Source organism: Cyprinus carpio, chromosome A12, assembly GCF_018340385.1.
Source record: "Cyprinus carpio isolate SPL01 chromosome A12, ASM1834038v1, whole genome shotgun sequence".
Taxonomy (NCBI): Eukaryota; Metazoa; Chordata; class Actinopteri; order Cypriniformes; family Cyprinidae; genus Cyprinus; species Cyprinus carpio.
In genome coordinates, this window is record NC_056583.1 from 20,299,263 (window position 1) to 20,327,125 (window position 27,863).

The 27,863-nt window shown below is 35.3% G+C and overlaps 1 protein-coding gene across 2 annotated transcripts; it reads left to right on the forward strand.

Moving 5' to 3' along the window:
• The first annotated feature begins 306 nt into the window (after positions 1–306).
• On the forward strand, positions 307–27,800 carry LOC109071024 (cholesterol transporter ABCA5-like). 2 transcript variants are annotated; one of them, XM_042768033.1, is made up of 39 exons: positions 307–477; positions 1,668–1,816; positions 6,099–6,288; positions 6,508–6,675; positions 6,856–6,953; positions 10,769–10,995; positions 11,094–11,235; positions 11,852–12,040; positions 13,166–13,313; positions 13,857–14,034; positions 14,407–14,465; positions 14,667–14,777; positions 14,919–15,094; positions 15,689–15,808; positions 15,892–16,030; positions 16,114–16,204; positions 16,352–16,491; positions 17,067–17,186; positions 17,351–17,570; positions 17,815–17,981; positions 18,081–18,208; positions 18,405–18,542; positions 18,641–18,754; positions 19,269–19,439; positions 19,570–19,683; positions 19,927–20,064; positions 20,168–20,236; positions 20,320–20,411; positions 21,069–21,192; positions 21,292–21,409; positions 21,486–21,577; positions 21,678–21,853; positions 23,087–23,162; positions 23,256–23,350; positions 23,486–23,605; positions 23,737–23,889; positions 24,353–24,432; positions 24,517–24,572; positions 24,906–27,800. In XM_042768033.1, the coding sequence occupies exons 1-39, from the start codon at positions 465–467 to the stop codon at positions 25,044–25,046; spliced, it is 5,040 nt and encodes a 1,679-aa protein (XP_042623967.1). In that variant the 5' UTR covers positions 307–464; the 3' UTR covers positions 25,047–27,800. The 2 variants fall into 2 exon arrangements, with proteins under 2 accessions (XP_042623967.1, XP_042623968.1); XM_042768034.1 differs by having other exon boundaries at positions 17,369–17,570.
• Positions 27,801–27,863: the final 63 nt, after the last annotated feature.

Consider the following 27,863-nt stretch of genomic DNA (forward strand, 5'->3'; position numbering starts at 1 on the left):
GGTGTTGCTGTCTAAACTGGGTATACAATTTAAAAGTACTGTAAAAATAAATTGGTAAAACATTATTTATAGAGCACAGATGTATAATATATATTAAAATATACATCTGTGCTCTATAGTTAATAATATAATTAATATGATATAATATAATTCAGACCTGTAGGTCAACGGCAGGTGGGGTCGGAGGTATGTTGATGACGTCAAACACACACTACACAACCAATCAGCGAAGTCCTACAAGTTCTGAGGCTCGTGATTGGTTTGCTTGACTCCGACGAATCACGAGTCTCGTAACTTGTAGCGCTGCGCTGATTGGTTGAATGACTGGTCGGTCCAGCTGATAGCAGAGGCGCAAGTAGTGTTGACAACGTCGTCTTGGATCTCTTCCCTATTTATTTATTTCCTAAAGGATATTTATTTGGAAAGAATCAAGCGAATTTGGAGGAAAGGAAAGACATGCCTTAATGTATTTCATACGTAAGTGCACTTCCTTGTTTAAGCTTGAGGGAAAGCTGTTAGCTAGTTAGCGTTAGCCATCAGTGTTTACTCTCCGACCGCAGCGAATAAAAATCATTATTTCATCGGGAGTTTTCACATTTGGTTCTAGTATTTCATGTACATTAGAAAAACACATATATATTCTATTTTAAAGAAAAAAGAAGAGGGAGCGAAAGCCCAACCCATTCGTTATTGACCTGCACCGCGCGAGCACGCGCTACATGTCGGGTGCACGCGACCTCCTGCACGAGCAGTGACATTTTGCGTTAAAAAATTTTTACAAAAAAAATTATTTATTTATTTATTGTTTGTTTTCTGTTTTACAGGTAGTTGGCAGTACACTGTCAGGCTTTACAGGCTGCTTTCTCTAATGTATTCTTATCTGCGGTCACCTTACTCGCGTTTCCTTTTCTCTCTGCTTCAAAACAGCTTGAAGGTGTTCTCAGTCTTGACATGGGAAGCTTTGCGGACAATGTTTAAAAAAGTGCTGAATAAAAGGACCAGCGATTGCTTGTGTCTACTATGGAAGCCCGTTTCAGCAATGGAATTAAATTAAGAAAAAAAGGGGTAATTGCGACCTTTTTATCTCACAATTCGGACTTTGTTTCTCGCAATTCTGAGAACAAAATTCAGAGAAAAAAAGTCAGTTGCTAGATGACTTTATTTAGAATTATGAGCAAAATCTTAAAATTATGTGGAAAAGTCAGAATTATTATTATATATGATGATTACCTTTTGTATTTCTTTATTTTTTTCTTTAATCAGTTGCGAAAGCGGGCTTCCGTAGTCTCCTGCGTGTTAAATATCGGATGGTTAATACAGTAATAAATAAAGCATGATGTTCAATGACATTCAAGTTATTAATTCTGATCAGTCAATTTCAACATTTTAATGTCATTACCTTAAGATTGATTATAGAAGTGTGAATATGGATGCAATGCACTTAACTGACAAAGAAAATTCAGATTATAATATGGGATCATTTCAAAAAGAGACATAGAGAGACATTCTCACATGCTGTCATATCTTACCTTAGCTTGGCTTGTTGAACAATATGAACCATGAGTTGTGAAGAAACACCCTGAAGTTGGTCTGACAAATTCAAAGCAATTTTTTTCATTCATCTTAATCATTCTTGAACAATGAGAAGGTTATGTGTTGTTTTGCAGCTGTGTCTGATCCATGTGCCAGTCAGCTGAAGCATGCTGGAAGAATGCAGCCTATAACCAGAAGAGATGCCGGAGTCTGGCATCAGACGAGGAGCCTGCTCTACAAAAACCTGCTGATCAAATGGAGGACCAAACAACAGAGTCTCCAGGTGCCTTTCATCTGTCACTCACATGCTTTCTTCGCCCCTCCAAATCTCTTGCACTATTCTATGTGCGTGTATTGAGCTCCTTCTGAAGTTTGTACAGCATATGCTTCTCAAGGAATTCTTGGAAGTGACCATTTCAATCCAGGGGTTTTGCAGGTTTTATAAGGTCTTAATTCACCCTTTCACAAATCAAGGTGTTAAATCATAGCAGAAAGTCTTAAATTCATAAAATCATGGCATTAAATGCTGCATGCGTTGTAAAAATTAATATCTTCTTCAGTATTTTTGTCTTGTTTTCGACTGCAAATGTCTGAAGATTCTTAAATTAATATGCCTTTACTTGAGATGCAAAATTAAGAAATGAAGTCTTGTTTCCTTAGAAATTCTAAGAAAAATTTGTTATGAAAACTTGTTTTCTCATAGATTTAAGTTGGTTTTTCAGAGCCCATTGGCAGATTTGTAAAAAAAACAAAAATTCTTATTCATAAACTCACTTCATTTTGATCAGGTTCACAGAAATGAAGACTTCTTATCATATGCACTTTTGCTTCTCAAATAAATGTCTTGATTTAAGAATCTTTTGCACTCGAAAACAAGACAAAAATACGGAGGAAGAACATCACTTTCAAACATCAGTTATTTCCATATTCTTGCAGTTGGGTGCAGAGCTATTCAAACATCATATAAATACTAATAAAATATAATATAATATAAAATATATATATATATATATATATATATATATATTATATTATATTATATTACATTTGCATTGTAAGTTTTACTTTATATTATATTATATAAAATTCTCTGAGGTTCACATATAATGTTGATTTTTATCAAACAAACATCATAATTTAGAAGTAATGGGCTATTTTTCTGTGTTTTAAGCCTCTCTGCAGAACGGTCTAACTATGCTATGATTGGCTAACTGTTTAGCTTATTAAAATGACAAATGGATGCTGTGACGTACTCTGAAAACAACATGGGTCATTTGAGTTAAAAACATATAAATGCTATTATATATCAAACGGTCTGGAATAGACAATGCAGTAGTGGTTAAAACACATTTACTCACGTGTTGCGACATTACTGTTGGATCCACTCTAGTCAGACTCAGCGCTACATCATTGTTTACTTTCAGTCTCTGAAAAGCCTGCATCATACTGTCTTGTTTAAAAATGAATCTGTAGTAAAGTAAAGCAAGCAAACACACAAAGTGTCACTGATGCAATCTGGAGCTCTTTCCTAATTTTACCCTGTGTGTACACCGGACATGAGCGTCGCAACGCGACTATAGACAACAATAATTGGCAATTCTGTCTATACTGGTCTATACCGGCATGGATTGACGCAATAAATCCCTGACAGTAAACTGATGTAGAAGTAGGGGTTGATCCTCTCCTGCAGAGGTGGACTTTTGCTGCACTATTGCGTCAGCAGCACATTCCAAAACAAGCTGTTTTCTGAGTTTGGTTTCAATAAAAGCCGTTTTTAAACTAATAAGAAAGTTTAGAATTTTTAAACTTACATGATGTGTTTGTAGTATCATTGACCTGTTATGTCAAAAGGTCAAGGGAAATTGTTTTTCTCAGTTCATGACCCCTTTAATAGATGAACAGAAGCAGAAATCATAATCTCAATTAAAATACAAGTTATTGTGCAGCCCTGTTTCTTCATTTCTTTACTTTGTCTTAAAGACCTGCAGAAACCCTTTCAGTCTGTTCAAAGATCCCTGACCTTTCAAAATGTGGCCTTGATCACAACCCTTTTCCTCCAGAAAGATTTTTTCTTCCAGAAGTGATTTTATGTCCATAGAAAGCACGTTAAATGTAAGTAAACTGTCTACTTTTAAGGTTTCAAATACATTTTTGGAGGATAAAATGTCAAAATTTGGTTGAAATAATGTTACATTGTCATACAGTGAAACACAATATTTATGTAAAAATTCAAACAACATGCTTATTCTGACATGTACATATTAAAATATATAAAAGAATAAGGGAGCATAGGGATGTAACGATTCAGTCAATTCATGATTCGATTCATGATTTTTATTTTTAAACAAAATTATATTTAAGACAAATGATGAATTAAATGTGTCCTTTTACTATTGTTTGGATAAAATGCTGTACATTTCTTTCTGAAATTATAATATAACTATAATATACTAATATAGCACTTATTACATATTATTGCACTCTTGTTGGTTCTGATTGCTTCTATTGTACTCAATTGTACTCATTTTAGATAAAAGCGTCTGGTAAATGACAAAATTTAAATAGAATGTAAATGTAAATAACAAAACTAAATTGACATTTTAAAACAAGTCCCAAATCAAATAAATAAGTAACATAAATAAAATAAATCTTCTTATTTAAACAAAGTAAGGCTTTGTCTGTGCTCTATCCATTTAAAATTAGAGGCAAACACTGCATTTTAATCCCGATCCAAACAAAGATGCTGCATACATGCAACATGATCAGTTTTTAATTTAATTTGTATAATTAAAAAATTTGGAAGCAAATACAGAATGGTTTGACTTTAGTTTTGTGAAACTATACATAAAAATACCTGAATGAAACAGCAGACTGAATGAGACTCAGATTCACTCTCTGCCAACAGGCAGCAATTAAAGCTTTTCCTTGGTTTCTGCTCCAAACGAAGCAGTGCTGCACTTGAAGTTAAATGAAGTTTAATATGCATTATACAGAGGCAAGATGAAAAGAAAAAATACCATCTAAACTTTTCTAAAGACACTAAGTTCCCCTCAGACATGCATACATATAAACTCCTACACCTAAATGAATCGCAAATTGTTTAGCATCTCAACCGAATTGAATCGTCACACTTTCAAATCGATTTTCAACCGGCTCGCAGTTAATTGTTACATCCCTAAGGGAGCATATAAAATTTTATTGTGTTTTAAAAAATTCTTACTGACCAATGGGCAAAACCTAGGATAGTGGCAGATTTTAAAAATGTAAAATTACACCTAATTAGTATTTGGGGTGAAAGTAATTAGTCTTTTTAATGTCATAAATTGATTTTTGTTATAAATATGCCTGACAAGACTGTTACACTGAATGACATTTTAGTGGGTCTCTTCTGTAAATATTTGCTCAAAAAAAAAAAAAAAATTTTTGCAATGTACGACACGTCTGGTCAAAGGTAATTGAGCAGTGCAAAATTACAGTTACCTAGACTGCTTTATAAATCACAAGACTTAGCAGTCTTAATACTACTGATCTGTTGTAATTCCCCTGCATCTGGATGAAATCATCTTCCTTCCACTCTGTTGACTCTTTACTGCCCAGCAGGTTGTTTATTCTCTGCTTCCACTCAGAAAGAGAAAAGAAAAAATCCTCCAAGTCATTTCCCTTTTTTCTTCTGTTCATCTGGTCATGTATTTTTTATGTAAGGTAACTTTTTTAATGTATTTTTAATGGCTCTCTGCTTCCTGTTTGTTTTGTTAAGAGCCATATAAGAGTCTTTCAGAATTAAAAGGCTGTTAATGGGTGGGTGTTCCACTAGTTCATATCAGTACTTGACATCAATACTAAAGTACTTTTAAACCGACATTGTAAAGGGGAAATTATCATGATACATTATGGAAAGCGGTTGGAAATGGAACAAAATGAATTGCATTATGAAGTAGGCATGGTTGGGATTTTTGCCAACGATTGTCATCTCTGTATTGATTTTCTTGGAGGTGGAGATGGTGAAGCAAGTTGTATTGTTCGGAGTTCTTGGTTATAGTGACGTATGTGAATACTTTTTTTTTTTTTTTACATTTATAATAGTATAGTCTTGAGTTTAAGGGAGACATTATCATTTTTTTAAACAATCAGTATCCAGTATTGAAATTCTGTAATCATGAAATCAGTGACTTTCTTTAGTGTGGTCTTAAAATGAATTTGCCTGAACTTTTTGCAACAAACATTGTAGTGCACATCCTCCAGGCACATTAAAAGCTAAACTCATGTCATGGTCTAGCAAATAAACCCAGAGGGATGATTGGAAACCCTCACTGGCACTCTTGTGTTTATGGCCTCACTAAGGCAGTAAATCAAGAGCTGTAGCTTTGAGAACACGACAATATGGATTTACTGTGGTATACAAAATATATCTTTACAATATTTTGGAAGGTATTGAAAAATATATATATATATAATATATATCATTTTATAAATAGTTAATTTTATTAATATATATCATTTTAAATATGGTTTATTTTTACTATTTAACATTCTATTTTATATATATATATATATATATATTGCAGGAGCTGATCTTGCCTTTGCTGCTCCTGGGCCTCCTCATCCTCATTAGCACCCTCAACCCTCATGTCTCATACGGCAGTATCAGCACTAAGGAGCTGGAGTATGAACGGGACCTGTCAATCAAAGGTCTTGGCTACACCCCCATCAACAATGTCACCAATCACATCATGGAAGAGGTGGCACGGGAACTGTGTAAGTCAGAACATTTCACTGATCTGTAAAGTTTATGCGTATTTCAAATTTTTCTGTTCATCATTTAAAGCAAACAACACAATATTATTGCATGGTGTATTTTGTATGTAACTGAATGCTTTGCTAATTAATGGTGAGGTAGCATTGATTCTGATGGTTTTTAAAGTAGACTCACTGTGTGCTTTTCTTTTTATTTGTTTGTGGGTATTGAATCCTCAGCTATGAATGAGCGATTAGAGATGTTCTCCACTGAGAAAGATTTGGAGAATGCCAGTCTCTATGAACCTGATGGCTTTGTAGGAGTGGTCTTCTTGGATTCAGTGTCGTACCGTCTGCGATTCCCATACAACCAGCTCCCTCTGCCTAGTGACTTCACCGAATCCATAAGTGAGAATCACTCAGTGCTGATGTCATCAAGCCACAGCAGCTGTGGCACCTGATTTAGCTTCTTCTTTGGTTAATTGGAGACATACTTTTTAATGCAAATGACATTCACTTTGCAACTGTTTGATCTGTAATGAAAGGAACTTGTATGACGGGTATTTTTTTTTTTTCTCTGTTCCACAGCAAGCTGTTACACAAACTATGTCAACTGCCGTGCCGCCAACTACTGGTATTCTGGATTCATACGGCTGCAGTCTCTCATTGATGCTGCCATTATACAGGTTTGAAATGGCATGAATGAATAATTTATTAGGATTTAAGCATTGTAGCTGTTAATATGCAGTGTATACATCTGCCTGCTGAAGTCTGGGCATAAACTTGCTTGTAGTCGACTGATATATCAGCCAGTATTTGACATTTTTCAAATATCAGCATCGGCCGATAAGTTTTTCTTTTTGGTTGATGCGTTCGAGGCGGGACTTTTATTTTGACAGCACTGAGAACGGCAGCGTCTGAACACACAGTGCTCACATTCTCCCTCTTGTTCGCCATCATCCTAAACAGTTCTGTCTAATACGGATAGAAGTCTGTCTAATAATCCAATAGAACTGTTAAACAGAGAGTTAAAATATATACGAATGTTATGACGATTAGTTTTATATTATTAGTAATAGAAAGGCAAACATTATAATACTTTCTCGTTTGCCATCAGCATTCAGCAAATACACATTTACATAATTTAAGCAAATTTAGTTTTTGTAACATGGGAAATATGATTTTCAAAAGACAAGTTGCTGTCTAATATAACACCCAGATTTTTGACTGTAGAGGAAGTAACAGTACATCCGTCTAGTTGCAAATTGTAATCTAAGAGATTCTGTGTACTGTTTTTTTGGTCCAATAAGTAATATCTCTGTCTTCTCCAAATTTAATAGGAGAAAATTATTGTTCATCCAGTCTTTTACATGTTTAACACTCTGTTAACTTAGATAATTTAGAAGTTTCATCTGGTCTTGTTGAGATATATAGTTGAGTATCATCAGCATAACAGTGGAAACGAATTATTAGAAACCGTATTTTCCAATAATATTACCAAGGGGCAACATGTATATTAAAAATAGCAGAGGACCTAGGACAGATCCTTGTGGCACTCCATATTTTACTGGTGATAATTGAGATGACTCCCCATTTAAATAAACAAAGGGGTAGTGATCGGACAGGAAGGATCTAAACCATCTTAGAGCCTGGCCTTGAGTACTTGTATAGTTTTGATGCAGTTTCTGTGCTATGGTGGGGCCTGAAATTCTTCATAGAGATCATTTTTTTGCAGGAAGGAGCACAATTGAGCAGACACAACTTTTCTAATATTTTTACATAAATGGAAGATTTTGCCTTTATCTTTGGGTGCGATGAATGAAGCTGAAGTATTAGACGCTGTAGAATCCACATTTGTTATTGTATTTCTGATGTTATCTATTTTATCAGTGAAGAAATTCATAAAGTCATTACTGTTAAACTGTGAGGGAATATTTAGATTGGTTGGCGTCTGGTTATTTGTTAATCTAGCCACTGTGCTAAATAAAAACCTTGAATTGTTTTGGTTATTTTCTATGAGTTTGTGGATATGCTCGGCCCTGGCAGTTTTTAGAGCCTGTCTATAGCTAGACATACTGTTTTTCCACGCAATTCTAAAAACTTCCAGGTTAGTTTTTCTCCATTTTTGCTCTAGACTATGAGTTTCTTCCTTGAGAGAGTGGGTATTACTGTTGTATCATGGCACAGTATGTTTTTCTCTAACCTTTTTCAATTTGATGGGGGCAACAGCTTCTGATGTATTAGAGAAGATAGTGCCTGTGTTGCTAGTCATTTTGTCTGTTTCATATGTGTTTATGGGTACACAGAGCAGGTTATTTGTGAATCTGTCTTTGGTGGCTGGAACAATAGTTCTGCCCGGATGATAATGCAGAGCCAAGTTATTATCAGTAATATGCAGTATGCATGATACAAGGAAATGGTCAGTAACATTATCACTTTGAGGTACGATATCTATATCAGTAAGATCGATTCCATGTGATATAATATATAGTGCAAAATAGTGCTAGTGCAGAGAAAACATGGCTGATTTCATCAGAGATTGCAGAGAGAATAGTCACTTGCGTCCAGATGTCATTAAATTATTCTGTTCAGCATGTTTTTGGCTTAAAAACAAGAGTCTTTTATAATAGATGCTGGCTGAAGGTGATCAGAGGTTTAGCGATTCTGAATGGATCCATAATATAGTAAGTTTAGTGGTCTTTGGCGTCTCCCTGTGGTCCTGTTTGGTATTGTAGGTTGACTTGTGATAATTTGTATTGAAAACTCTTTTTAATTATTGATTGATTGTGGCACAATACATACATTGTGAATTATTAAAAAGTACTTATTTATTTAATATAAAGAAATAAATGGGGGGGGGGGTACCGGCACTTATTTTTTTCCACTTTAAGCACTGCTTTAAACCTTAAATTTGTAAAGAATACTAAGTGCTCTGTTAGTTACAGTTTACTTCCTTTTTAATTGTATTTTTATTAAATATTTATTTTATCTGTGACAAATAATTTGTCATAAGTATGTTTATGTTACAAATGATTTTTTAAATACATTTTCAAATTATTTAAAATTTCTTAAATATTAATTAAAATAAATATAATTATATCGGCTTTATATTGACCATCAGCCACCCTGCTTTCCAAGATAACGGCATTGCTGTCAAAAAACAAATATCGGTCGACCACTAATACTAGCATTTAAAAGTTTATGGTCAGTAAAAATATTTTGAAAGCAGCCATAACTCCAGTCTTTACATGATCATATGATCCTTTAGAAGTCATTCTATGCTGATTTACAGCTTACTTTTTTTATTACTATCAATGTTGAAAAGTCGTGTAGAGTCGTGATGCATGTTTTTTTGCGAGAGAAAGTTAAAAAGAATAACATTTATTTGGATTTTTGCCAATATTCGATATGCCGATATTTTTCAACTTATTTTGGCCGATGCCGATACCAATATATTTCCTTTTGTTTGGAAACAACACCAAGTCTCTTCCGTACAGAGATTATAAACACAATATTTAACAAAAACTTTCTTTTGAGGATTAAATAATTGACATTGAAAGCTTTGAAAATAACTACAAAGCAATCCTTAACATTTTATTTGAATATTTAACATTTGTAGATGGTCTAAAGCAAGAGTTGTACAAATTCAGAAAACCTTTTAAAAGCTCCTTAAGTTTCATAAAAAAAAGCATATTACACATTAATGAATAAATCTCTTTCTCTCTTTCTCTCTCTCTCTCTCTCTCTCTCTCTCTATATATATATATATATATATATATATATATATATATATATATATATATTAGTATGTATATATGTGTATATGTATATGTGTGTGTGTGTATGAAACATTATTTAATTTACAAGTGTCATGTAAACTATACCTTCTGATCTTTAAATCAATTCATACTCATGATTTTATGACATCAATTACTGCTTTATTTCATCAGAAACACAATCTTAATGTTATTTGTGTACAGTATTTTACTTTCATTTTATTACAAGTAGGCCAACAGTGCCCCCTAAGTAAATAAAAGGCCTTACCGGATGGGCATTAGAACCCGGAGGAGGGTGCCACTGCTGCACGCACTAGGAACTGTTGACTCTGTTGCACACTGGACGCGTCATTCTGTACTCGCATTCTCAGATTAAATGCTCAAGACAGTAAATCGAATCATTATTCAGGAAAGAAATTGCTTCAAGAATGACCGCACTGCTGACTGATCTTATCTCTATCACACCCTGAGCACATGTGAGTTACTCATCTTATCGGCAAAGCATATCGGCATAATTTTTCATATCGGGCCGATGCCGATATTTGCATTTTAAGCCATTATCAGCCGATTTCAATAACCTTACGATAATTTCATGCATCCCTATTTGAAATTACAATCTTTTATAATATTAAATTTTTACAGTTCATTTATGGTAATAGTAAGTCACTGCTGAGTTCTTTTGACATGATTTTTGCTTCTATAATATTGCCTTCATTGCTCTGCAGATGAAGACCAAACGTCCGGTGTGGAATGAATTAAAAGTGCGTGCAGTGATGATGGGACATCCAGGTTCAGTGGAGGTCCAGAAGTTCCCTCACGCCCTGATCTCCATATACCTAGTGCTGGCGTTTACACCCTTTGTCTCCTTCCTCATCGTCAATGTGGCAGCTGAAAAAGAGCAGCGTCTGAAAGACACCATGGGCATGATGGGATTGTATGACTCTGCCTTTTGGTGAGTGTGCTCTCTATAGGATCTGTTGTTTATCATAGCCAATTTAAATGTAAAAAATGGTCTGTTTGTAAACTTTTTTTTTCTTTTGCTTTCTTTAGGCTTTCATGGGGCCTTCTCTATGCTGCACTAGTGACGACCATGTCCATTCTCATGGCTGTTATAGCAACCTGCACACCCCTGTTCTCCAACAGCAACTTCTTTGTCATCTTCCTCCTCATTTTCCTCTATGGAATATCCTCTGTAAGTCCTAGCAACCCTCCAGTCACAACCTGAACAATAGTGACTCAAAGCTTTAGAGAGTGCAAAGCAATTTAAATGGCTGTGCACTCATTTGGCCTCAGGTCTCGATTTCTGCCTACAGTGAGAGTAGACATGTGAGTGACAGACTAATCTGAGTTCATTATGAATATGTTATGAATTTTCATTTTCTAAGGCTAAATAGCTTTTTGTTGTGTTGGATTTCTTTTGCCTCAGCAGGGTGTGACTGTAATGGTAAAATATCTGACAGAATGCAAGGTTTTTGTTTTTTTTTTTCTCCAAAGAAAGCATTAGCTACAAAGTTGTCAGCAGTAAAGTGTATTTTTCTTCAAGAAATGAAACTGCATTTGCAAGTTATTTCCATAATGTGATATTTCTGAATGCAGCAGGATATTCAACGAGAACAAAATGCAGAACAGGTCTTGGTTTTATCCATTGGGAATTAATTGTATTGTGAAAAGTGGTGTCTGTGTGACAGATTAAAATATAAGGGTTTTCTTTCCCTCTCTCTCTCTCTCTCTCATTGATGAATCAATTACGATGAAACCAGGAATGTTACATTTTAATTGGTTGACCTCAAGACTTCATTTTCCCACAGATTTTCTTCTCCTTCATGTTGACCCCTTTGTTTAAGAAGCCCAAGTTTGCAAGTACAGTTGGCTCCATGCTGACAGTGGTGTTTGGATGCCTGTCTCTTTTCACTGTGCTGATGAGAGATTTCCCCCAGTCAGCCGTGTGGCTCCTCTGCCTTCTGTCTCCCAGCGCTTTCTCTATCGGCATCGCCCAGGTAACACACTTTGCCACAAACGCAGTCCATGGTCTCCATGGTTTAATGGCAGTAACCTAGGTTATAGGACCGTTTGCCAAGAAAAACACATGACAACAGTGATCAGTAGTATCAGTAGTAGTTTAGCCTAGAATGTTTTTCACACATACGTATTCAGTTTATTTTATGTACACTTCTGTTTTGTTTTTGTTTCGTTTTTTTTTTTTTTTTTTTTTTTTTAGAAATTAATACTTTTATTCAGCAAGGATGCGTTAAAGTTTTCAAAAGTGACAGTAACAATGTGTATAATGCTACAGAAGATTTTTATTTCAAATGTGACCCTGGACCACAAAACCAGTCTTAAGTGTCAATTTTTTGAAATTGAGATTTATACATTATATGCTTTATTAGGACAATCTTTGGCCGAGATACGACCATTTGAAAATTTTGAATCTGAGGGTGCAAAAAAAAAAATTCTAAATATTGAGAAAATCACCTTTTAAAGTTGTCCAAATGAATTTTTAGCAATCCATTTTACTAATCAAAAATTACATTTTGACACATTTACGCTTGGAAATTTACAAAATATCTCCATGGAACATGATTTTTACTTAATAGCCTAATGATTTTTGGCATAAAAAAAAAATCTATAATTATGACCCATGCAATGTATTTTTGGCTATTTCTACAAATATACCCCAGCGACTTAAGACTGGTTTTGTGGTCAGTGGTCACACATATGTTGTTGTTTATAACTTTTTTTTTTTTTTTTTTTTTTTTTTTTTTAATCAAAGCAACCTGAGAAAAAAGAAATAAAAAAAAAAAACAGCACAATTAATTTCAGCATAGATAATCAGAAATGTTTTTCATATTAGAAAAATTTTTGGAAGGATCATGTGACACTGAAATGTAAAATGTGATAAAATAGAAAACAGTTACATTGTTAAATTGGAAAATTTTCATTACATTTTTGATCAAATAAATGCAGCCTTGGTAAGCACATTAAATCATTAACATTAAAAAACATTATTTTTGGAAAAAAAAAATCATATAGTACCATTAAGTCTGTGTTCAGTATGTAGTAAGTCAAAGATCCCATATATGAAATAGAATGTATATTCTGGCACTGTTTGTGTGTCTGTGTAGGTGGTGTATCTGGAAGCTCAAGGGGACGGCGCAGTGTTTTCCTCTCTGGGCAACGGTCCTCACGCCCTCTATGTTCCTATGGTCATGCTGTTTTTGGACTGCATTCTCTATCTGCTTTTAGCCATTTACCTGGACCAAGTGTTACCAGGTGACAACTAGAGTCAAAGCATTTTGCATGAACAGTTTAGCTCCACAGAAATCATCTTTGTGTTTTTAGTAGAGTTCCGCTTCTTAACAGTGTTTATATTCAGGCATCGTATACAAATTTATTCATAATGCAAATTCATTTGCTCAGCCTGGAACCTAAACTGTTTGGTCACAGTCCATGTAATGTGGCTCCAAAAAAAACAATTTTGATGATGCTTGAGATGATACTTTTTCTTTTCTTTTTTTTTTTTTTTTTTTTTTTTATTTATTTATTTTGTTTTTTAATTGACCACAAAATATTAATAATTTTCTTAAAAGGAAGATTGCACTAGCACTCCTTTGTAGCTGAACACTTGAAAAATGTGTTCGGTTATACCGTGAATGCGATAGTCTGTTCTCTGAAAAGGTTTAAAAGCATTTGCAGATTCCATAAAAAAATATTATGTTGCTGCAGTAAAGAATACACACACAAATCTGTGTTATTACTTAACTGGGATGGAGGCGTTTGTGACCTTCCTACATAAATGACCATTTCTTCCTTCAGGCGAATTTGGCACAAGGCGCTCAGTGCTGTACTTCCTACAGCCATCCTATTGGTCAAGGCGGAGGAAGCGTTATGTGGAGGTGAGCTCTGTGTACGAGGGCGAGGTCAACGGAACCCCTGTGAATGATGAATCTGTGGAGGCGGTTTCTCCTGAGTTTAGAGGCAAAGAGGTTATCAGGTGCGGATTTGACAAAAAAAAAAAAAAAAAAAGATCAGTGGTCCACAATTATTTGCACAACATCATTTAATTATTTTACAAAAAAAAAAAAAAGTTAAAAAATTCATGCACACACCCTCTCATAAATTCTATTGTATTCTATTCTATTCTCAAAGTATCTTTATCTACAAACTACAAAAGCTTGTCAGTATTTGCAGACCAGTGAAGTGATTTAGGCTGCAGTTTGGGGAGAGGGAGCAATGTTTTTAGAGCTGATTTATGTTAAAATCCTTCAAAGCCTGGATATATTTGGTCTTGAAGAGAGTTGGCATGCAGCCAGAACAACCATTTAATATAAATTTCCTTGTTTATTTATTTATTTACTCTTGTTAGGATCTGCAATATCCATAAAATCTACAGAGAGAAAGACACCAAAGTGGAAGCTTTGAGAGGTGAGACTTCCCACCTGTGTCCAAATCGGGACATTTCCTTGTTTGTGTGTTACAAATAGTGTATGCATCCTCTTGCTTAGCATTTAGAACTGAATTACTTCTTGTATACTTTAGATAAAATGCTTATAATCAGCACAAAATGAAACTTCTGGCTCTGATATGTTGCTGAATGTTTTGTCTTCTGTCTGTTTGTGATCTGAGGTTTGACTTTTGACATCTATGAGGGTCAGATCACTGCCCTGCTGGGTCACAGTGGAGCAGGAAAATCCACCCTCATGAACATCCTGTGTGGCATCTGCCCCCCTACAGAAGGTCAGACATGTGATGCATAGATGCTAATTTTGAAAATGTTTGGGAACACCTCTACCTCTTACTGGGTCTCAATACCTTGCAAAAACTGTAGTTGTACTGCTCCTACACTCACAGTTCTGTTATTTTGTGTTTTATGCATAGGCACAGCAACCATCTATGGCTCGCCTGTGGCGGAGATAGCAGAAGGGGCTGAGATGAAACAGCTGGTTGGTATATGTCCCCAGTTCAACATCATCTTTGATGTGCTCACTGTAGAAGAACACCTGAGGATCTTTGCTGCCATCAAAGGGATCCTGCCTTCTGATATTGACAGTGAGGTAGGAACTCCCAGAGGATCTAGAGACCACATCAGCTGACTGCATGTTGACTCTTTGTATGGGAAATTCAAACGCAAACCTCACAATATAATGCATCAAAAGAGCTCCACTCTATGTGTTTAATTACATTCATTATACAATGCAACAGTGACCTCAAACTTCTAGAAGTATATATATATATATATATAAATTTTTTTTTTTTTTTTTTTTTTTTTATGTCTCTGCTGATATGGAATGTATTTTATATATTTATTTATTAATGTTCGTGAAAGGAGTCTCTTATGCTCACCAAGACTGCATTTCTTTGATTAAAAAAGAAACAATTTAAAATAAGTTTTCTATTTTAATTTATTTTAAAATGTAATGTATTCCTGTGATGGTAAAGCAGACATTACTTCAGTCTTCTGTGTGACATGATCCTTCAAAAATCATTCTAATATGCTGATTTGTTTTGAAATTCGTGTTACATTTCTTTCAGGATTCTTTGAATAGAAAATTCAAAAGAAAAGCGTTTAGTTGAAATCTAAATCTTGTGTATCGATGTAAAAGTTTTGTTTTGTTGTCATTTCTATTCTAAAATATCTCTGTTTTTAAGTGAGAAAAGTTTTAAGGGATCTGGATTTAGAAAAGATTATGGACGCCCAGGCAAAGAACCTGAGTGGAGGCCAAAAGAGGAAGCTCTCTGTGGGCATAGCAATTCTTGGAGACCCAAAGGTAAATGTCTGACGGCTTATACCTTTGACTTTTTGTTTGCTTATTTATCCCCCTCCCTCAGTGTCCTTTTGCTTATGAATCAGATCCTTCTTCTGGATGAGCCCACGGCTGGTATGGACCCAGTGTCTCGGCACCAGGTCTGGTCCTTACTGAAGAGCCGTAGAGCAGGCAGAGTTACTGTACTCAGTACTCATTACATGGATGAGGCAGATATACTTGCAGGTACTTTTATCATTTTTCACTTTTCTTCCATCAGTCATCTATGTCTCAATCTTACACACCTCTGTTCATTTTCTGTCATGCAGATCGTAAAGCTGTCATCTCTCAAGGACAACTGAAATGTGTTGGTTCCTCTTTGTACCTGAAGACCAAGTGTGGGGTTGGCTACCATCTTAGGTGAAATCTTATGTACTATAAATAGTGCACAATATATGTACTATTTTTTTTTTTTTTTTTTTTTTTTTTTTTTTTTACTATACTTTCTTCCTTCCTGTCACACATTGCTGCTGCTACATTAACATTTACATTCTAAACCTCCTCTAGAATGTCTGTAACTGAAGGCTGTGAAGTGGAGAACATCACATCACTGGTCAAGCAGCATGTTCCCAAGGCTCAGTTGTCAAGGAAGCAAGAGGCTGAGCTTACGTTCACATTGCCTTTCGAGAGCATGGACACTTTCCCAGGTCTCGCTTCTATTTGCCCTCGTGTCACCATCTGTTATGTACCACATTGCCATATGTCCTGCGGAGCAACAGATTGTTTCATGCTTTCACCAGGACTGCGGTGGTGTTTTATTGGGGCGGTTTTAATTTTTGATTTATTATCTGTAGTCTTGTTATATGAAGTCTATGATATTGGTGGAGTGTTAACTTCACTCCTACAGTTTGAGTTATTCACTTTCATATCATTCCAAACCTGTATGACTTGGGTTTTTTCACTCATCGAATGGAAAAGAATAACCTAAATATATTATTCAAAAATCCCTTTTATTCCATTGACGGACACAATCATATGGGTTTGGAACAACATAAGGGTTAGTAAATGATGACAGATGTATAGTATTAATTTATTTGTGTGTGTGTGTGTGTGTGTGTGTGTGTGTGTGTGTGTGTGTGTGTGTATGAACTTTGATTCTTTTAGGAATGCTTTTGTTGTGTGTGTGTGTGGTTAGTTTTCTTGTTTCTTGCAATCCAAAAATATACCGTACATTTCTATGGTTACTAAACTCTTCTAGCCTCTCACTCACATTGCACTCCAGGGCTGTTTGCGGAGCTGGACTGTCGACCTGACTTGGGTATCATTAACTATGGTGTCTCCATGACAACGTTAGAGGATGTATTCTTGCGTCTGGAGGCAGAGGCAGAGGTGGATCAGGCTGGTAAGATGGGCACCTACCTAAACTGGCTCAAAGCATCTCTGTTCAAAATATGTTTTAAGATCAGCTATTTAATATCTTACTGTTTGACATAAACTATGTGAAACTAATCAGTATTACAGTAAACCAGCATAGTGAATTGCTCAAGAGGTATAACACCCACTCAGGTTTTCCTTCATTGGTAGACTACAGTGTGTTTAACCAAGAAAAGCTGGAAGACGAGGGAGACGTGTCCTCTATTGATGAGACAGACCAGCGGCTGCTGACGTTTTCAGACAACAGGCAGGATGCAGTGACTGGAGGTGCCCTCTGGAGGCAGCAGTTTAGTACGGTGGCCTGGCTGCACATGCTCAACCTACAGCGAGAGAGAAAACCTTTCATTTACAAGTAAGCAAATGTTTGGAAGTACTAGTTGATCATGTTTGCCTTTCAGTAGTACACAGTACACACATACTATTCAAAAACATTTAAAAATCTTTCAGACCCAAAATTATATTTATATTTATATTGAATAAGACCCAGGCCATACTCAGCGTCATAGAGGAAAAGGATGCAGTATCTTAATAATCCATATGATTCATGTGTTATACAAAGCTCTAAGTCATACTTTTTTCTCCTCTCTTTTACCTAGTTTGACACTGTTCCTGGTTTTCTTGTCTGCAATGCTGATTCTGTCTGTGGCCACGGGAAACATTCAGATTCATTCTCCTGAAAGACTGTTTTCACCTATATACCTGCTGCATCGCAACGAGGCTCCTCGCAAATACACCACCAGCCTGCTTGTGCAAAACTCCACCGGTCAGTGATAATACTTGTATATATTGTATTGACAATTGTTGAAAATTCACATTTACCAATTCAAAACTTGGTTAATGTAAAATCTATGTGTTGTGGTAGATTCTGACCTGTCAGGGTTCATCCACAATCTGGCGTCTCAGGATATTAAAGTGGAAATGATGAAAAAACCGGACTACATGTCTGCTGCACCTGTCAGCGCCGCCATCAATGTGACAGGATCCAGTAAAGTGAGCCTTCCAGTACAATTGGCTAACCTCTCTACACTTTTACACTCCACAGTTTGAGTTTTAGAAATAAACTTCTCAACAATGGATTGTTCTGAAATGATTGTATTTTTATGTTCAAAAATAATTTAAACTCTTGCTATTCTTTGAAAACTTTATTCAACCCCTCCTGTCCACCCTCGTTGTTTCTCAATTCCAGGATTTTAGCTACATTTTAGCTTTTAACAGTACCACCGTGCATTCCTTGCCTATGGTTGTCAATGTGCTCAGTAACGCCCTCCTGAGGGGCTTTAATGGCACTGAACACATTAAAACATGGACTAAACCCTTCGACTATGTGAGTGTAGTGCATTAATACACTGAAGTCACTGTACATAAATACTGCTATTGTTGTTACTTGTAAGTGTCAACAGCTATATTCTTTCTGCATTTTAGCAAATCCCTGATAAGACGTCCTATGCACTGGTTTACATTGAGGCTGTGATTCTTGGGATGCTGGCTGCTGGGATGCCAGCCTATTTTGCAATGGACCACACAAGAGACAAAGAGGTATATATTTGTGCTGTAATGATGGTTTGAATTTTTATTTTAGCCAATTTTTTATTTTAACTTTTTTTTTTAAATATTTTCTGCAAGAATGCATTAAATTGATAAAACACTTTCTACATTGTTACAAAAAAAATACATATTTTAAATAAATGCAGTTCTTTTGAACTTTCCTGATAAAAGCAAGTCAGTATATTAGAATGATTTCTGAAGAATCATGTGAAAATTCAGCTTTGCATCACAGGAAATAATTTTCTATTTTAATACATTTTAAAATGTAGTTATTTTATACTGTAATGATATTTCATAATATTACTGTATTTTTGATGCAGCCTTGGTGAGCATAAGATACCTTTTTCAAAAACATTACAGAAATCTTATTGAACCCTTTCCGCAGGGGTCACCAGCTGTAAAAGCTTGATTTTATCAGAATGTCTCTTCAATAATATTTCAGTGTTTTTACATTGAATGCAACCTCTCTATCTTCACTTTTTTTTTTTTTTTTTTTTTTTATCAGTTGACGTGTCGCTCGACCATGAGGATCTCTGGTCTTGTTCCTTCGGCGTACTGGTGCGGTCAGGCAGCTATTGATGTCCCTTTCTTTTATCTTATCTTAATCTGTATGACCAGCACCCTGTTTGCCTTCCATTCTACAAACCTGCTCACCTCCTATAATATCATGTCTGTGGTAAGAAAACGCTTCTCCCAGCTTCCATTACATTTTTCTAAAATAGAAGTTATTTAAGCTTAAAGAGCAGAGCAGATATTAGCATTAGCATATAACAACAGCTCAACTGCTATCTTTATTCTATTTTCAGGCTCTGTGTCTGATTGGCTTCGCTCCAGCCATGGTTCTCTTCACATACTGCGTATCCTTCATGTTTGTCAAAGTCCAGAGCAATAGGGACTTCTTCTCAGTGGTCTCCATGATGGTGAGTCTTCAAGAAACTTTCCCACAACCCTCAAATAATCTTAATAATAACAATAAAACAGGGTTCCTGTACAAAAACTGGAAAAGAATTGACTAAAAAAATAATGGAAAAAATCAGGAAAAGGTCTAGCTAGTTTCTAGCTCCAAAAGTCATTGTTCCAGTGGCGTGGAAACACGGAAAATTATCTTTCAAATTCAATTATATCTGTAGGAAGGTATTAAAGCTTGTTCTTTTTGTCCATAGTTGTGTGTGGTTTCTGCATCCATAGTCCAGATGGCTCTTGTGAATGAGAATGCTGGTATGGCTCGTCTCCTACACAATGCACTGTGTTTCTTCAGTCCACTCTACCCTCTTATGGGCTGCCTTAACTGCATTACCATGGTAATATTTTACTACTTACAGGACTCTATCTATTCAATGTCTGATAACATAGATGAAATATCCCTAATGTAATTGAACCTAATACAAGTCTTTTTCATTCTAGGCCACCTTCCTTCAGTCTCCTCATGAAGAGGATTTCCCGTGGAAGAACCTCTTCATCTCTGTTGTGTCTGTAAGTTATTGTAAATATCATTTTATTGTCTCTCAGTGTTTTATAATGTCTTCTTTTACACTGAATCTTTGTGTCTTCCGTAGCCATATATCCAGTGTATTCTGATGCTCTTCACCCTGAGATGGCTTGAGATTAGATATGGAGGGAAGACCATGAAAAATGACCAGATCTGCAGGTCTGTTGTAATAAACTAAATACCAGACTTCATTTTTACCTAAAGCCTCAGATCAGGAGTAACGATGGCAGACAAGTTGAACTACATCTGAGCTCATGTTTTGCCTGATTCGCTTCGATTCTTTATTTGTATAAAGAATGGAAGTGAATCAGGGAGAATCTTTATCAGCAAATCAGCATATTATAATTATCTCTGAAGGATCATGTGACACTGTAGAAAGAGAAAATTCAGCTTTCTCATCAGAGGAATAAATTACATTGTTACATTAAAATAGAAAAGTTATTTTAAATTATAATAATACGTTATAATATATTATTGCTTTTATTGTATTTTAAACTTTTCAACTGTAACAGAAAACGTATAAATTGCACATAATTTTAACATTACCCATAAGTTCAACCCAATGCACAACTTTTCAGCAGTGCTTCCTGCACAAATTTGAAAACTGCTTAAAAGAGCAATAAAGGTATCATATTAATTGAATAAGAGTTAATTTATGTGGTTTTACTTACACCGTGTCCATGCCGGATGCGATTGTTGCATCGTGCTGTGCCGATTGCGTCTAGTGTAGACTCTGTGTTAATGTGAGCTTTCTGTTAGTTTTATGAACCCAGATCACTAAGAAATGGAGCTTGATCTCTGATCTTTGTTTTCCAGGATTTCCTCCCAAGCAAAGAGCAAAGCTCAGAGAAACCCAGAGGAGAGCATGAGTGAAGATGAGGATGTTCAGATGGAGAGAGCTCAAGTGAAAGAGGCCTTGACTTGTCAGTGCTGTGAGGAGGTATAGCCCCACTTTTCTCTAAATCGTAGAGTCTTAAGAGTCTCAAATCACGTTATTGTCCAATAACCTTTTTAATATGGAAAAATAAAACTTTTACAGAAACCAGTGGTAGTGGTGAGTAACCTCAGGAAACAGTACAAAGGCAAGAGGGAGGGCTTTTCATTCAGCAAGAAAAGGAAAGTGGCCACTAAGAACATCTCCTTTTGTGTTCGCAAAGGTACAGTCTGCCTCTGATTGGATGTACTGTAAGTAATGATTTTATTAAAAGTTAATGAAAAATGACCTGTTCTCAGGTGAGGTTTTGGGTCTGCTGGGACCAAATGGAGCAGGAAAGAGCACCATCATGCACATGCTGTCTGGAGAAACTGAACCCACTGCTGGAGAGGTTTGGGCTCAGTCTCTCAGTTTCTTGCTGGTTATGAGTTCATTTGAACATATGAGACATGTTCATTGTGTTCTGACTAAAGTTTGATATTTATTTCTAGATTCTGATGGGAGATTATGGCACAGACTTCCAACCAGTGGAAAACCCCTTGGAGCATGTAGGGTACTGTCCTCAGTTGAACCCTCTGTGGCCTAGAATCACTCTACAGGAGCACCTAGAGATCTATGCTGCTATCAAGGGGCTACATCAGCGTGATATCCCAAACATCATTAAGCGGTACCAAATCTCTTTAAAAAAATAAATAAATAAAAATACATTTTACATTTACACTACCATTCAAAGGCTTGCTGTCAGTAAGATAGATTTGTTTTTTTTTGTTTTTTTATATTTTGTCTTAAATGATGTTGAGCTCTTAGTATGTAATATATTTTATTAAATTTAATATTGAATTATCAGCAACCATTACTCTTTGATAAATAATCATTTTAAATGTTATTACTGTCACATTTAATCAATTTACTAGTATCTTTTATCTTTAAAAGAAAAAGAAAATCTAAAAATGTAATTAATTTCATTTAAAAAATAATTCTGTCTTACTGACCCCCAGTGTTGGGTAAGTTACTCTGAAAATGTAACCTGATTACTGATTACTGATTGCTCCTTTTAAAAGTAAACACGTTACTGTTCTGATTACTTTATTTCAAAAGTAATTAGTAATTAGTTACATTACTAGTTACGTTACTTTTTTTCTCCATGAAATTAATGAAATCCCAGCATACACGCTCCCGATAATATTTGTTATTAAAACATCAACATTTACAGAACACTGTTATTTTTAACTAAAGCAAGCATAGGCTGTGTGCATGGTTTGGTTTTGGCAGAATGCCAGCAAAGAGTGCTGTATTTATAATCTCTAAAAGACATCTCAGTTCATCGCAATCTCACAAATCTCTTTTATAAAACAATAAATATATGCATGATGAATCTTTCATAATGTCTACAATTCGTGTTTTATAATGAGAGGATTCGTGAGCACACCAATTTCAGCACTGCCTTGCACAACGAAGCAAACACAGGTTATAACCGTTTATATTTTATATTAGTTCATGTTGCTTTTGTAAAATGGATGAATAACAATTTATTTGTTTTAGATATTTTATGTTTAGATATTTCCATTTTGAAAGCAAGTAATCAAATTACTGTAACACGTTACTAAGCTTGTAATGCGTTACTGCCCAACACTGCTGACCCCTTAATTTTGAATGGTAGTGTTCTCCAGAAAATCCACAAATGAGGGTTTTAAACACTGCATATATTATTTTATTAATAAACCACAACAGCTGCTTTTTGGAATTGTAGTAGTAGTAGTAGTAGTAGTACTTAAGGTTATACAATTTTTTGGCAACTAAATAAAATTATTTTTCACGTGAATAGATTTTCTACATTACAGTATGACCACCAAAACAATGTTCAAGGTTTAAATATTTTGTGTGTGTGTGTCTTTTACAGTGTTGTGAGTGCTCTAGAGCTGAAGGATCATCTTTACAAACAGGCAAAAAACTTGTCTGCAGGGCTAAAGAGAAAGGCAAGTCATTCAGTTCAATATCATTATGAAAAAATTATTTTGTTGTGTATTTAATTTTTTTCTTATTATTATTTTTTTTCTTTTTCATACTAGCTGTGCTTTGCACTAAGCATGCTGGGAAATCCTCAGATAGTTCTGTTGGATGAACCATCTACAGGAATGGATCCCAAATCAAAACAGCGCATGTGGTAAAATTCTCTACTTTGTGTTCAGTTTTTTAGCTTATGTATTCTGAATGCTATGATATAATATAATATCATGTCACAACATGTACATATAAAACAGAGGTCTGCAAAAATTAACATTGTGGTTCATTTCAATAGGAGGGCAATCCGTGCTGCATTTAAGAACAAACAGCGAGGAGCCCTTTTGACAACCCACTACATGGAAGAAGCGGAGGCTGTGTGTGACCGTGTGGCCATCATGGTTTCTGGTCAACTAAGGTGGGACTATAAAATGGATAAAAGCCTTCATTAAAAATGTCATGGATTAACATGCACTTAAAGAGAATTTTGGGCAAGCAAGTAAAGCAAAATAGAAAGCTTGTAACATTTTGTTATGTTGCCCCCTGCAGGTGTATTGGCTCAATACAGCACCTGAAGGGGAAGTTCGGTAGAGGCTACAGCCTAGAGATTAATCTTAAGGAGGAGCTCACAGGTCTGCAGCAGGTTGCACTGTTGCACAAAGAGATACTGAAGATATTTCCTCACGCTGCTCGTCAGGACAGGAGATGTGTCTGAATAAGATTAGAAATTAAATGGGAGGAAAAAAATAGATGTCAAATTGACATAAAAGTAGAATGTAAAACCTCTGGGAGTGAAAAACAGTGTGTGTGTGTGAACTGGTATATATGGTTTACGAGGACACAAATGTGTATAATGGCATGGGTACTACAACGTAAACATGGTCTTTGAGGACACTTCCTGTGTCCCCATAAAACAAAAGGCTTAAAAAACATACAAAACTGTGTTTTATGAAATTAAAAAATTGCCAGTAGATTTAGGTGTAGGGTTGGTGTAGGATGATAGAAAATACAGTAAAAAAAATAAAGCCTAAGGAAAGCCTACAGACAACCCCCGTAAACCACAAATGCAAGTGTGTGTGTGTGTGTGTGTGTGTGTGTGTGTGTGTGTGTGTGTGTGTGTGTGTGTGTGTGTGTGTGTGTGTGTGTGTGTGTTGGATCTTTGCAGTTTTGCCACTCTGATGGTGTATAAAATCCCAATGGAAGATGTGAAGTCACTAGCCAAGTCTTTTGCCCAGTTAGAAAATGGTAAGAAATGGATATCATAACAACTAAACAGATTTTACGAAGAATTAAAAATACTATTTTGACCATTCTCCTTTTTCTTCACAGCAAAACAGAACTTTAACTTTGAAGAGTACAACTTCTCCCAGTCAACTCTTGAACAAGTATGTCACAATGTTCTAAAAAAATATATATATATATATATATATATATATATATATAGAGATAGATAGAGATAGATAGATATATATATATATATATATATATATATAGAGAGATAGATATATAGAGATATATATATATATATATAGATATATATATATATATATATATAGATATATATAGATATAGATATAGATATATATATATATATAGATATATAGAGATAGATAGATAGATATAGATATAGATATATATATTTGAATATAGTATTTGAAAAACTAATGTTGATTAGGATTTTTGCCTTACTTGTCTGTAATTGTATACCCATTTTGCAGGTTTTCATGGAGTTCGCTAAAGAGCAAGAGAATGAAGAGGATGAGGTCGGATCACTTAGCACGACTTTTCAGTGGCAGAGACTGAGACAGGACGGCCCTGTATCCATCAATCACGCTGAAAGTATAGTACACCAGCTATGAGCCAATCCTGTCCAGGTTTTCTTGAAGCGTTGTGCCCTTCTTTTTTCCCTCTGTCTCTCTGCATGTGCCGTCCTTTGCCTTAAGAGCCTTAAACTGATGGGACTCACAGGAAAAAAAGACTGTGGATACTCCAGTGGCCACTTGCACACATACAGGACACGTGTGTGTGTATATGGGCTGTGAAACTCGCTTTGGCTCTGGTACTGGCACTTGTTTAGATGGATTCTGACATGTGACTTGAGTGTCAGCTGTTAATGCCGAGCAAGACTTGGCAGTTCTTTTTGTTGTCATTTGTTTTTAATGAAGAGATTTTATTTTTTAAATTCTCACTCTCTGTAAATTCTTATATCTTCCGTTCACCTGATGTATATCAAACACACTGTTCTGTTGTTTCCATATACACTGTCAGTCACTTAATTGCATGAAGCAGGTTCCACGTTATTACCAAAGTCTCACTCAAATTGACACCAAAACAGTGCTTTTTGGTGTCTGTAGCATGGGATATAAACTTGCGTCTCTGTGTGTATGGCTATCTAGCGTTATTATCTATGTGTGCTGTTGTAGGGTACGTTTTCAGACAGGAGAATCACATTATTAACACTGGCAGCATTAACACTGAGATTTACCAGCATGTATGGGGCTGCTCTCGTTTCTTGTAACCCTTTTTTAGGGCAGAGTGGCCCTGCAGGTGCATGAAGCCTCTTCTGTCTCTGCTGCACCCGGGAGATCCACAAGACTCCTTTCTTAAACACCAGCACGTGTTTCAGGCTTTCACACAGAGCTCTCCAAAGAAAAACAGGGCTAAGCACTCGCAGTGAATAAGCAAGTGGGTTAATCAAGATGATGAAGAACTTCTCCCTGTCATACCTTTATCCATCTCGTCATCAGGTGGCCTTCCTCTAGGAGCAGTTTTAATGTTTAAAATCAGTAGCTTAAGAATGTAGTTCTCTCAATCCGCACCAAACCATACAGCACTCCAGATTAGTCGCATACTGCTGAGTGAAGTCTTTTATTTTATTGTTGTTGTGTGTTTTTTCTTTTTTTTTTTTTTTTTTTTTTTTTTTTTGGTTAACAGAAGTAATGATACTATTGGAACCATGAGCCTTGAATGTACAGTGGATGACGTTTTATAGTAAAGCATTTGATGTGGGTTTAACGTATCTAGAGTCTTCAATTTCGGGAAATTTTGGGAACCAGAATGATTTTATGTTGGTTGGTTCTCATTCAAGAGGGTCTGTCTTTTTGTACCTTTTAGAATATTTTTGTTTAAATGTAAAAATGATTAAATGATCGCCACTCTTTTTGTTTGCTAATAATATGCAATCCTAAAATTGATTTCTCTGTGTGGCACATTGGAGAATGCCTTTTAAGAGTCAATAATTTACAAAACTGTTCTAAACTACAGGCACAGTATTATGGTTTTGGGTTTTTGTAAGCCTTACTGGGTAATACTTTAAAATAAGGTTCTGTACATTAACTAATGTAATAGCAAATGACAATTAAAGACTGTTTTACAGTATTTTATTAATCCCCCGTGTTTATTTTTCTTAACATTTTTCATATTTTTAAAAGCATTTTGGTTTAATTGATTTATTTGTTATGAACAAAACTTGCATTAATTAATGCTAACTAATTAAACATTATTGTAAATTATTACCAATTAAAGTTATTCTTTATTAGCGTAAGTGATCTGCCCTTCTCTATCCTCTTCATATAGGTTGAAGTATTGATAATACAATAATGTATTCTTCTCTCAACACGAAGTGTTTTCATTTCACAACTCTTCAAACATGCGTTTTCACTTGGTGTATTTTTCTTGTGACTTTCTGACTTTCTTTGTCCAGTAGATGTTTCTTTATTCTGCTCTGAGCGATGACTATGCTGAACCGTGTATTGGTATGAGGAACTCTGCCCCAAGTGCTGGTTCTCTTGTTGGTAGAACTTCTAAAAGATGTTTGCTAGGTGTTTAATGGGTACTCTTGAGCAAAGCTGTTGTAGATGGTTTTTATTTTTCTGATTATACTCAGTAGAAAATTGTGTACATTTGGGTATTTAACCCTAGCTGAATGTGAAAGGTTGTGTGTATATAGTGTTGTTTGGAACAGTCCTCAAAAATTGTAATCAGTGCCAGGTTGGTAGGTTATTGTGGGCTATATTTAATTTTTTTATTTTTTTTTTGGCTTCATCTTACAAAGTTTGATATACAGTTAATCAAACACTTGGTTTGTTTTATATTTAGAGGCACACAAGTCAACCTCTGTAGCATCTAAAGTACTGAAAAGATTTAAAGGAACAAAAAGATGTCCTTGTAATAGAGAAATTATGGTTGACATGCACAGCAGACACAGTGAATTTTTAAGGGGATATAATTGTAATTTTTGCACATATTTAACCTGTAATGTATAACATTTTCTGTAACATTTAACACTGACCAGTTTAGTCTTTGCTGGACTGGGTTGGAATGGGATGATTATATTGAACACTATCTAACATCTATTTAACCAAGACCTTTATTTCCTCCAAAGTGCAATATATGAATACTTGTGTGAGTATTTATTGCATTATGTAGAAGGTGTCATTGCAAACTGCAATATTACTGTTGTCTCTTGTGAACTCAGATGTGTCTTGCAGTAAAATGTAGCCACAAATATGTAACCTTTAGAATGCTTTGCACTCTCTTCCCCTAGTGCACATTTACTGTCCTTTGTATGCAAAAATTCTGTTTGAAAATAAATTGTATTCAGGATGTTGCTACTTTTTTGACTAGTGCGTGTGAATAAGTTGCACATTTCATGTTTACTTTGAACTATAAGATGA